General features: G+C 37.6%; 1 protein-coding gene across 6 annotated transcripts in view; it reads left to right on the plus strand.

The window, feature by feature from the left end:
• Window positions 1–5,730, plus strand: part of mlip (muscular LMNA-interacting protein) — a 35,121-nt gene extending 29,391 nt beyond the window's left edge. For 4 of the 6 annotated variants that reach the window (XM_026939159.3, XM_053232494.1, XM_053232495.1 and 1 more), the window contains one exon: window positions 4,805–5,730. In XM_026939159.3, coding sequence (XP_026794960.3) covers window positions 4,805–4,969 — 165 coding nt within the window. In that variant the 3' untranslated portion in view covers window positions 4,970–5,730. Of the gene's footprint in view, window positions 1–927; window positions 1,016–4,804 lie in introns of all 6 variants that reach the window. The other 2 variants (XR_008301414.1, XR_008301413.1) reach the window with 2 other exon arrangements.
• The last annotated feature ends 6,867 nt before the right edge of the window (window positions 5,731–12,597 follow it).

Below are 12,597 nucleotides of genomic sequence, written 5' to 3' on the forward strand. Positions count from 1 at the left end.
GGGAGGGATGCCATATTCTCTCCCCTGTCAATCACAGTGACACTATTCAATTGTGGGCATCTGTGAGTTTATGTATGTGGAAGACGGTAGATAGAGCTTTCCTCCGAGTGTGTTACACTGCACTATGATGTAGCATGAGCAGCAGTTTGAAAATATGCAGTTGAGCAAGTACTACCTTCGTACTGTTGAGCAAATACTACCTAATCGAATGGCATTCTGATACTTATGCCAAGTAGACCGGTGGACTGAAACAAATAATTTCAATCAAAACAAAAACAAAGCAATATAATCGGACCAGGTAATTATTGACTTCAAAATCACTTGAATGAAATTAGGCGTATGCTACTGGATCTAATGAGTGTTTCCCAGAGCTCCCACTAAACCATGGATTATCTTTCAAATTCTACAACATTTGCACAAAGTAATGCAATATTGCATGAGTAAAATGGAAAATTGCAATAATGCATATTGCATATAATGGAAAATTATAACGGAAAAGTACACCATGAAGTTGATTTATGTGGTGTTTCTTGTGTACTTCTAAAAGACAGAAGGAGTGAGCCAGAGTAGTTAAATGGAGTCATTTAACTGTTGGATAGTCCCGTTATTCACGCTTCCATTGCTCGGAGTGAGCAGTTAGACACGCATTGGCGTCAACACTCGGGCCCACCTGGGTCGCAGGCCCTGTACCAAACCACACTAGTTCTGCTCATGATTTTGGTTAAATGCTGAATAATGATGCCTTCAAGCATTTTATACAAAGCTTTTATTTCTCTCCCAGTGTTTATTTGGTACAATCATATGTCATGCCACTAAATGGGAAAATCAGTCATCCATCAGCCAGCAGAGGCAGTATTTAAAATCACAATTATGAATTTTTTTGTGTAAATCAATGACTTTTTCAACATTATCCCCAATCCTGAATAAGCACATGGCCAAGGTGATTCAACATGAGTTGATTCAAACGACACGGAAGACGTATTACAGAAAACTTGCTCAATCTACAGTAATGCAGGTGTGTACCTTCACTTGCTAAGTGGTAAGCTTTAAGAGCTGGCCTCTACCAGGAAATGCCAAGTGTTTTGACATCTTAATCACTGTGTTTATCTTTATAGGCATTTTACACAAACTGTAGGCAGTGAGCCAGAATTATTGTTTTCTGTGAGGAAAAGATGACTGTAAATACATTTATTTCGAGCCAGATAGTCATAAACTCTGTCAGCATGTTGTTGACAGCATGTTGTTGACACCACTCTACAGACTTTTCTCATTCATTCCCTTGGTAATTTTATGACCGTGCCATTAGTGTGCCATAGTCTTTTGAAAAAGAAGAAAAGCTACGATAACAAATGACCTTTCACCTTCAGCATCTGATGCCGCTCCCATTAGAATGTAAATTATCACAGAGAATTAGAGATTTGTTATTAATTGAAATGTTTTACTTCTCCACATCATCAACAATTATAACTATAACTATTAAATTTGCTATGTGCCATGGAAACTAAATTAACATTAATACATTTGGCATATTTGGCATTTCCAAAGCAAATGCATTAATATTTGTTTACATTCAGGTTTGTCAAACCTAGTAGTTATGGTGGGAAAAAAAAATTGTAAAATTTGTTGAACTATGGTAATTGTAATTGTCAGTGGATGTTCCAATAACACATTAATGCATTTGATTTGAAAATGCCAACTATGCCAGATGTATTAGTGTTAATGTCCATGTTTCCATGGCACATAGCAAACTTAATAGTTATAATTGCAGATGCATAACTCTAATTACCGTTACCTGTTCCTGTGACATGATGTATTGCTCTTGTCCAAAAGCCTTAGCCAATGTAAGTAGATAAATGCATAAATAAATGGAAAAGCATCTACTCTCAAAGCCTTGCCTCACATTTTTCATCACTCTCCTGTATTAATTTGGATTGTTGCCCTGAGCATAAAGACTGAGTATCAAACCAGACTTTGTGAGTGCTTTGATCCTCAATTTATTCCACTGGGAGATACAGAGCAAGTTATTATGTGTGATTTTTTTGTTGTTGTTGTGTGTGTGTGTGTGTGTGTGTGTGTGTGTGTGTGTAGGGCGGGGGGGGGGGGGGGGGGTTAGTTCTTGAAAGGCACATGAATTCTTGAATAGTCAAGCATCAGATATTCACCAGTAATGAAAATTATACAGTATATATTATACAATTCTGTACAAAAGTCTTAGGCTCCATTAAATAATTTTTAAACATTTCGTGTCTACTGAATTAGTGTGTCAGTAGAAAGAAAAAATAGATTTCGAAATGTGTTTTTTTTTCAGTGATTCAGTGTTACAGAGAATGGTTAAATAATTGACTATATTAAGTAATAGTGCTACTTACAGAGACATATAGTGAGCAGCGTTAAGTGGATGGTGTATGTGTGTGTTTAGGCACAGCATGATTTTAATCCTTCCATCCCTCCATTTCCTTTACCACATAACCTACACAGGGATGCAGGGAGCCTGGAGCCTATCCCAGGGAGACTCAAGGCAGGGAACACCATGGACGGGGTGCCAACCCATACACTCACACACCCATGCACACACTACGGACAATTTAGAGCTGCCAATCAGCCTGCAAGATTGTAACCACTATTGTGAATTTATTAAGTAAAAAATTAAGCAAGTGTTCCATCAGTTGCCTAAATCTTTGTATTTAAGGACTTATTCGTTGTTCATGGATTCTCTGTGATTCAAACACTGTGTTTTTGCACCCCACCAAGCTTACGCACAAGCCTATTTCTGCTGGAGCATCGCATACCTTGCATACCTGATAAAGTGTAAAGTGAAAGTTTATCGTGTCTTTCCAGTAGCACTGGTATGACACGGTAGTAAGGCTTGTCATGCTATTAAGGCTTTGGACTGTACTTAATATGCCCAAGAAAAGTGAGATTTTAATAACAGTTTTGGAGCACTCTTGGGTTAACAGTGTATAGGCACACATGTTGTTATTATTAGACAATCTTTTCATTTATTCATTTATCTTCAGTAACAAACACTGAGCATGAGGCATGAAGAAACCCTGGTTGGAACACCAGTCCATCACAGATTAAACAGTCCTGTCATTGATCTATCTGAGCAGTAGGCTTAGAGTGAATGAAAAGCTTGAGTATGTTGACCCATAAAGACCTGATTGACAGAATGGTCTGAATGATCATTTCTTCTTTGGATTGTACACAATGCAGAAAAATGGATTACAGATATAGATCATTATACAGTAGTACATTGCAGTTAAAATCTATTTTTACAATCAATCAATCGATCAATCAATCAGAGTGGCATGGTGGTGCAGCAGGTGGTGTCACCGCCTCGAGGGATCCGTGGTTCTATCCTGAGCTCGGGTTATTGTCTATGCGGAATGTTCCTGTATCCATGCGGATTTCCCCTGGGTTCTCCAGTTTCCTCCCACCTCCCAAAATCATTCAGGTAGCTGGATAGGCTACTCTAAATTGCCCCTAGGTGTTAATGTGTGTGTGTGTGTGTGTGTGTGTGTGTGCACATGTGCATGAATCCACCATAACCTTGACTTGGATAAACAGGGTACTGAAGATAAATGAATGAAATTTAAATAAATTAAAAACGTAAAGGAACCACTACTATCCTCATTCATACCTTCCTTAAAAGCTGCACACTGATCGTGGTTCATTTCAACAGTGGTTAATTGTAATTTTTCATATAATTATATTTTATTTGCACTATTTAATTACTCATTTCATTGGCCTATTTGTATCCTCATCTCACTCCCTGTACTGTAATGAAAGTGATTAATTGGGATTCTGATGAACCACAGCTGACCTATCCTGCTTAGCATATGTATTGTTGGCCACCAAAGGTGTGTGTGTGTGTGTGTGTGTGTGTGTGTGTGTGTGTGTGTGTGTGTGTGTGTGTGGGGGCATGTTTGTATATCTTGGTGGGGACCAAACGTCCCTAAAGATAGGAGTACCTGCCATCCGATCTTGTGGAGACATGTGGCTGGTCCCCAGGAGGAAAGCTTTTTTTTTTTTTTTTTTTAAAGCGCTTCCTTGGTTACTGAGGTTAATGATTGCTGCATTATTATTAATGTCAGTGGAAGGTCCACACAAGGATACTAAGATAAACTTAGTCTTATGTGTGTGTGTGTGTGTGTGTGTGTGTGTGTGATTGACAAGCCTTCCCTTAGTTAGTACCTTGCTCAAGTGAGGCTGTCTGTTCATTGATTGGCGTATTTCTGTCCTCCTCTTCTCCTGACCCATTTGTATCTAACCATTATATCTAGTCTTATTTGTACTTGCATATTCTTTGGAGTTATGAATATCTTTCTAACTATAAATGTTAGCTATATTATATAGGATTTTAATAGTACTTATAATTATGGTGTCATGCTGTTAATAGAGAACTTGGTGACCTGATACAGTATAAGTTCTTTACTGCACTAATTTTCAGTATGGAGCGTCACTGTCACAAGAAATAAAACGGTATCATTTGCATAAATTATTCAAGGCTTTCTTGACAGCTGAGCACAGACGGCTGAAATTGACACTTTTTCTTTTTTGAAAAAGTTTCAGGTCCTGCATTCAAACCAACTTTAATTGAGCCTGAATAGTTTGTCCTGAATAAACTTTTATCTGTATTCCTTTAAGAGTCAATCAATCAAGAGTGGTGCTTTAGTAATTACTTACTGACTAACAGCGCACTGTCGATAGGTTTGCTTAAGTAATCAAAAACTGCATTGTTGAGTCTGCATCCCAGCTGCTGATTATTGACGTTTCATCAATAACATCAGACCTTGCTTTGCAGCTTGCCAACAGTACGTTGTCCACTAAGGATGAGGCTCATGAAAGAGGAGATTTGGAACGCGCCAGGGATTCCTCTGAGGTACCTGAGAAGTGTATGTCAAGCTCAACACCTGTGGTGAATCAGACCAGGGAACACAGCACTCCATCACCAAGAGGATCTCTATAACATGTCCCCACTTATGTAAAGCCCATGAAGGGTGAAAATGGAAATGAATGATACACACATTTAAGTGTTCACACAGAATGAGTTAGAAAGAAAGAAATGTAACAAGGTGACCTCTAACATTGTGAAACCTCCAAAGATGACAGTAGAAGGTCTTCCAGAATTGTGTCATTTCTGTTCTGCCTTTAAAAAAAAAGTTCAGTATGAAATAAGATTATCCTAATACAGTTCAATTTCATTGAGACTTGGAAATTAATTTAATAAATTGATTTAATGTAATCTTTCTGTTATGTGAACAAGAAATGCATGTCACTTTATAAAGGATGTTATATTGCTGTGCATTTATTAGAAGGTCAGAGGAAACGGTTTTGTACCATTTGCTTTCTACTACCTTTTTCTACCATCTGATTTCTTCTGCTTTTATTTCTACACCACTACTATTTAGTACTTTACTGAACTGCTCTCCAAATATGTCCTTAGGGCCCCCAAATGGTCGACAGTTTGCTCTCTCACAGATCCTTACACACCTGTAGCAAGGATGGAGTGCTCTTGAGAGCTTTGTTTGTGTGTTTGGAAAATGTGGACCATTTAACTGAAGCCCTAAGAACCAATTTGAGAAGGATTGCATTATTGCATAAAGCTAAAGTACTTATAGAAGGACACCCCGCACAAAAATGTATGTATTTTATAAATCCTTACTTTCAAGCATTATTTTATGGTAATGTGTAAATTATTTGTGCTGTACTTTGAAATAAATATAAATGAAATAAATGAAATATATATATTCTCTCTCACACACAGTATATATATATATGTATATATGCTGTTAAATTAATTCCCAAAAACATCTATCCCATTCAGAAGTATGACTCCTCCTTGTGATATTTTTAAAGAATTCTTTGTGCATTTGTAAACAAAGGATCTACTTTCACTAGCTTTCTACTTTTGCTAGTATGTATTCAGCTTATATTTGCACAGGTTTTTTTTTTTGTAAAGATAAGCACACCTTGTGAAGTTTTAGACTCATCTCATTTTACGCCAGATCTCATTTTACATCAGTGTGTAGCATGTCTTTCCATTGTCATTACATCATTTTATAACCGAATGTCACAACTGACAGATCCAACAGCCTATTAAGCACACTGGCTTTTGTTTTTGGACTCAGATTCCTGACTCGACTGCGTGTTCCACAAAAGTAAAGCTGACAGGTTCTGTGTAAACTATTTAGTTTTCAAATAGCATGGCAGCACACATTCTCAATGAGTCCTGATGGCTTTGCTATGAAAGTGAATTTTTAAGTGGGGAGAAGTTGTGTCTACCTGTCTGCCAAACTTCAGGCCCATCAGTTCCCAGCAGCGAACACAATGGACCCAATTACTCTGATATTTGTAGTACAGATCTGCAGATTTGGAGATTTGAAACTCAATAGATTCCATGCCGGACAGAATAGCTGCCAAATGCTGCAACCCCATTAATTACTCATTTATACCCAAAGCTAACTGACTTTGACAGGCTTATGGTAATTAAACATATGGTTTGAGCATCCTATTGCTGTAAGCCTTATAAGATCATTAGTAAGACCTGAGCATCTGTGCTCAATTTTCCTCCACGGTTCTTTGCAATCGTCTGCTTGCTGGTCAAATTCAGCTTTAGCCTACGAGTCAACATTATTAATTTGGTCTCATACAAATGTGCCATAAGTGTTAGAATTGTAATTCTAAGGGTATTCAGGTGCTTGTGATCCTTTATTCCAGTTGAACTGTAAGAAGCTATAAGAAGATCTCAACCAGCATGGTGGTGTCACTGAAAGGTCTGTGAGGATGTGTGCATCTTTGAACAGTCATGCTGCATTGCTGAGTGCTTGAGGATGGCAGAGAATTGAGGATGGCAGAGAATTCTAAGTGTTTGAAACCTTTCCTTGCAGCCATGATGCAGCCAGTTGTGCCCTAGGCTATAAACTGTATGTAGCATGTAACAGTACAAGTCAACAGCTTACCTCTGCAATACTAAGCAGCAATGTACTGGTCTGTGTATCAGTATACCCCAGTAAAACAAATAGCTTTTAAAAGCTTTTAATGGTCTTATCAACAAATCACTGGTCAGGAAATTAGCAAGAATGAAATACTGTAGATCTCTCCCTGCTCTATCAATCCTGGTTCCATTTATGAGCTTGTTGTTAGGCCCTTGATGGGCTGTATCGGGTGTAGCACGATCTTTTACGAAAAATATATTTTTTTGTACACCTAGACATGTATTAGTTTGAATTTTACATCAAACATTTTTAATCATTAATTTTCCTTGATGTGAATTTCCCTGTTTGTAGCTTTTCCCCAATCAGTTCACTGCAGCAAAAGTAAACAAGCAAATGGTGGCACTGGAGGTCTCAGGAGTGCATTTGTTTAATTCTTGCTAATTTTCTGACCAATTGCGTCTTGTTAAGACCAATAAAAGCTTAATAGTTTGCCTTTTTTGCCCAGGAATGTACAGTGGTATGGTGGTGGCATGCGCATGGCGGAGTTGTTGAACTAGTGTTAGTGTCATTTCTGGTGATCATTAGTATTACTCATCAAACATCACATAATTAGTTCAACAGAGTCCATCTGTGTGCAATTAAGGTCTCCCAAATACACCTGTTTCTGGAAGGCCACAGAATGTGCACCTAAACAAACAGCATTATGAAAGCCAAGGAGCTAATTAAGCAATGAAACATAATTCACTGAAAAACATACCACATGGATCATTTTATACTCTCAGTAAAAGGGTACCAAACTGTACCTTTCCTTGTTACTGGTGTGGTACCCTCAACTACATCTCTTGTACCTTTATTGTATATCTTACCCGGAATAGTGCACATAATGTATCTTTAAAGTATTATTCTAAAAGCTAAGTACAGGTGGCAAGAGTGGACCTTAGGGTCCAATTATGTACCTTAAATCATTTGTAAAGCTACATTACATTCACATTGCCATGTAAAAGATACACAATGATACAACCCTTGAGGGTACCACACCATTGACAAAGAAATGTGGTTTAGTACTTTTTTTTCTAACAAAGTATGTTTTTTTAGTACTATCTTCTTCTCCTGTAGTTCTTCTTTCTGGTTGCAGATGCAATCAAATATTTAAGTATACACTACTGGCTAAATAACTTCAAGCATGTTTCAAGCCAGTTAAGAAAAGTATCAGTCAAGGTTTGTTTGTATCATGAGATAATTTAATTTGGGGTTTTATTTACTTCAGTGTGTTTTACAGCAACAGTGGTGAATACTTATGCAATAAGAACTTGATTTTTTTTGTTATTTCTGTTTTCCCACTTCAATAATATTGTCAGGTCCACACAGTCCACAAACTCCATTTCCCAGAACACACTGGCCTTCAAACATGGCCGCCCCAGACTACACTCCCCAGAACACAACACTGTTCACCTGTTCCCAATCATCGGACTTCTGAGCACACACACACACACACACACACACACACCTGTTCCCAATTCCCCACACTCACCCTTTATAAAAAGACTGTGTTTGATGGTCTGGTTTTCTGACTTTGCCTCCGTCTTGATTCTTGCATTTTGCCTCTACCTAGTTAACTCTGCTTGTAGATTGCCTGACCTAAGCCTGATTTTTGACCTTTCGAATTTTGGATTTGTCTGCGTTGCCTTCATTAACACTGTTAACTGCAACTGCATCTGTCTCAGCTTACCTTTCCTGACAATTATGGGTTATTTTGTGTAGATTCATGATCTATAATCCCAGTTCAGTTCATTTCAGATCCAGGTTATCACCCTATAAAATGTGGAAAAGTTCAAGAATGTGAATACGTTTGCAAACCACTGTATATCATGAAGATAAAGTGAACAAATTGCACACCATAATGCTTCTCTTCCTCAATTATATTAAAGATTTTTGCCAGTTCCTTGGAATCAGCCAGTATGACAGCTGCTATGTGGACTTTTTCTCTTGTATTTCCAGTGCTGTATTTAGTGTTTCATTATTCATAGAGCTTTTATTTGTTCAAAGAGGGAGTGACAGAGATGAATGGTGAGTTCTTATTAGAACAGAAAGGTCTTGGCTAATTATGTGTCTCCTTAATAGAACAGTAGCATTCTTGTTTAATGAAGCACATCCCTGATAAAAGCAGACAAATCAAAGCTCACAGAATAGCCCTTAAAGGGGGGTGGTGGCAAGATGAAGCTTTGGGTACACACTGTAGGAAGTGGAATGCCTGACAACCTCAGAGAGAGCTCATAAAAGCCCAGTGTGAACTTTCGCATAAGCAAGAAGGAAATGAGGGGGAAGACGACACAAGAACATTTCCAAACTGTCCTTATTTCCTTAAGCATGAACAGCAATTATCATTTAGGAATATTATGGTCACACAAAATGCCTGAGAGTGTGTGTATGACACGTTTATGCATATAAAACAGAATATGCAGTATGCTTCCTTTTGCATGAAGTGCAGCTGAACAGAAACAAAGTCACTGCTATTGATCCTTCATTGTGGAATGGAACTTAAATCACTGACCAACTTACCACATGGATCATCTTATCTTTTTCTACTGTAGTTCTTCTTTCTGGCCACGGATCAAATATTTCATTCAATTTCTTTTACATAATGCTATTAACAATAGACATTGTCACAGAACAGCTTTACAGAACTCTCAATGTAGATTTAGGTATCTAATAAGCAAGCCAGAGGTGACAGTGGAAAGGAAAAGACACCATGAGGAAGAAACCTTGTAAGGAACCAGGCTTCTGGTTGACACCAGATAGTGGGAATATAAGTAATTACTCTTTTGCAGTTGAATGCTATATAGTCAAACAGTACTGAGTGTTTTTAAAGGATGTTCAGTATGCCCGTCTGTATCTATGATTACAGTGTTCAGTATCTCAATTACATTCATTTTCCAACACAAAATATTCCCTAATATTCCACTGGTTTACAGTTATGCACCCATAGTCAACCATATATAGTAAAAAGCCTATGGTCTATATTCAATTCATTTTGTGTAGCAGCTTTAACGATAGGCATTATCATATAGCAGCTTTACAGAAATTGAGCTATATATTTAGATTCCTACTGAGCAAGCCAGAAGCAACATTGGCAAAGAAATACCCCCTGAGACGACATGTGGAAGAAACCTTCCCTCATTCTAATATCCTTTTTTATAAACCTCTGTCAACTTCCCCTTACAACTTGGAAATGTGCAATGCCTGTGTCACAAAACAACTATGATCACTTGCCAACCTACAGGAGGAGGGGACAGCAAGGAGCAGATTTTAAAATAGGAATGTATTTGCCCTTGGTAGTAGGAATAAATATGCATGAAGGTATTTTTTTTGGTGATTTGTACTCTAACTTTAGTTTGAATGGTGAACAGAATCATATCACTGATTCTATATCTTAATCTGACCTTAAACAAATAAAATAAAATAACTGAGGCTATCACCTTTTGTCTGTGATGGCTCTTGGTGCCCCTGCCCCATTCTTTTAATTGGTGGCCATTGTTCATGATCATCAATACCTGAGGTATGGACCTTTCTTTATCTCTATGATAATGAAGTGTCTGAGTGGTATAGTTAAGCTGATTGGATTAGAGATGGTGAAACACCAGAGTCTGGGGTGTACTCCAGAGACTAACTGTGTACTTCCTTTGCATACTTTGTTTAAGGTTGTCACCTGAGAGCTTTTGTCTCCACCTCTAAGGACTGCCCCCTAAAATGTATATAAATCTACAATGTACAGATCCCTTGTTTAGACCTGATGACTGCAGCACTAAACAGCATGTTCTCAATAAAGAATCCTGCTGAAGATTGACCCGAGTCTCCTGGTCTCCACTTCGGAGTTTCCAACACATTCCAATACTTTCGGAGGGGAGTGTGTGTATGTATAGTCGGATCTGATGAAAGATTTCTCTCCACAAAATAAAACAAGTCGAACTCAACACCAATGGCTTCGACGGGGATGCCACCGCCACATCCAAGTCCGGTCCTTCTTTTGTTGCTAATTTGTATAGCAGAATTATCCTTAAAATATTCTTCAAACATGAAGTAAAAACAATTTCAGTCATTTGACCTTGCTGTGACCTTGACTTTGTTTGGATCAATTTCAAAATGTAATCAGTTCATCTGCTGGTTACAGCAATAATTCCATATAAATCCTAAAAACATTCAACCTCTTGTTCTTGAGATATCACACTAACGAGAATCTCAAACAGACACACTGACACACTGATGGATGGATAGAACAGATGGACCGATAGCAAAAATTGTACATAGCGATGAAAATGAGGCTTGAGTTTCTGACTATGAAGGTGTAAGTAACATCTTTGTATGACAAATAAAAGGAAGCTATTGAAGAAAAACTATTTCAGACATTTGACTTGGCTGTGACCTTGAACCTGTATGGAGCAAAATCTCAGTTAAACAGTTCATGTGCTAATTACAATGATAATTCCACACTCAGTTGCAGAGGCAAAAAAAAAAAAAAATAATCATGCCTTTGTGAGAGTACTAGGAGATCTTTCATATTCAGCCTAGACTAATTCCCAGAACAGTAGGAGTCCAATAATAGTAGTATAGTTCAACAACAGTTGAATATAGTTCTCATTATCTTGAGAGTGGTAGATGGACATGATAACCTGTGCCTTGGAATCTTGTATGTGATCATCTGTCGCCCAGCAGTGTTTTGTATTTCGTCTTGCGAAAGAAATATACAAGTCAAAGTACCTGCCCAAACAAGCTTACAGGCAACACAAGATAGCCTGCATAGAAGTGATGGCTGCATTAACAATGAGACTCTCACATGACTCACCAACAACGCAACTCGCTCAAGGGAAAGAAACCAGTTGTGGGACCTAAACGTCATAATATACTTTCAAATGGACTTAAAACTCTACACCCACCTGAGTAATGTCTGCTGTTAAACAATACAGCCAACATTCTTAAAATTTGTTATACCACTGCATAAGAAAGGTATAATGGAAGTACTTTATTTACATTTCCTTACACGAAAAAAGACCACTTGTATAGAAAAGGTAACTTATGAAGACCACCATCTTATAGCTTACTTTGTTTACCAAACCATGAAGGTGTGTTATCTCTCTTACACAATTTCTCACTCACTTGTTGAGTGGATTACTGATTCTACTTTTTACTCTTTGCTGTGTACAACACAAAAAATCTGTAAATATGCAGATCTAATGTACCTCAGAATCAAGTTAACAAAAGTCTAATGTTTAAAAACGTCCATGATGAAAAGAGAAAGGATAGAGAAGCGTGTGTTTATTCTCGATGCAACAAAATTCATAATACACATTTCACCTATTGAGTTGGTACCAATATGAAACAAAACACAACTTCAAATTGCCTAATTTGTAGCCAGATTTGACCAGTAGTCATTACTTAAGCATTAAAAGTATATCTGAACCTTCGTAAACAAGAAATTTTGTGTAACTTGGCCTTTGCAAATTTTAGTTGAATATCCCCGCACTACAGCATACTTGAATAAAAGTGTGTTTAACCGCCATATAAATAATCATCAGGAACACATCTGATACATGATCAAATTAAATAAAACCTGAAATGATTACCTTTTCACTTTGAAGGTCTTAGAAGAAAAATCCTCTTGCTT

This window comes from Pangasianodon hypophthalmus, chromosome 3 (assembly GCF_027358585.1).
Source record: "Pangasianodon hypophthalmus isolate fPanHyp1 chromosome 3, fPanHyp1.pri, whole genome shotgun sequence".
NCBI lineage: Eukaryota > Metazoa > Chordata > Actinopteri > Siluriformes > Pangasiidae > Pangasianodon > Pangasianodon hypophthalmus.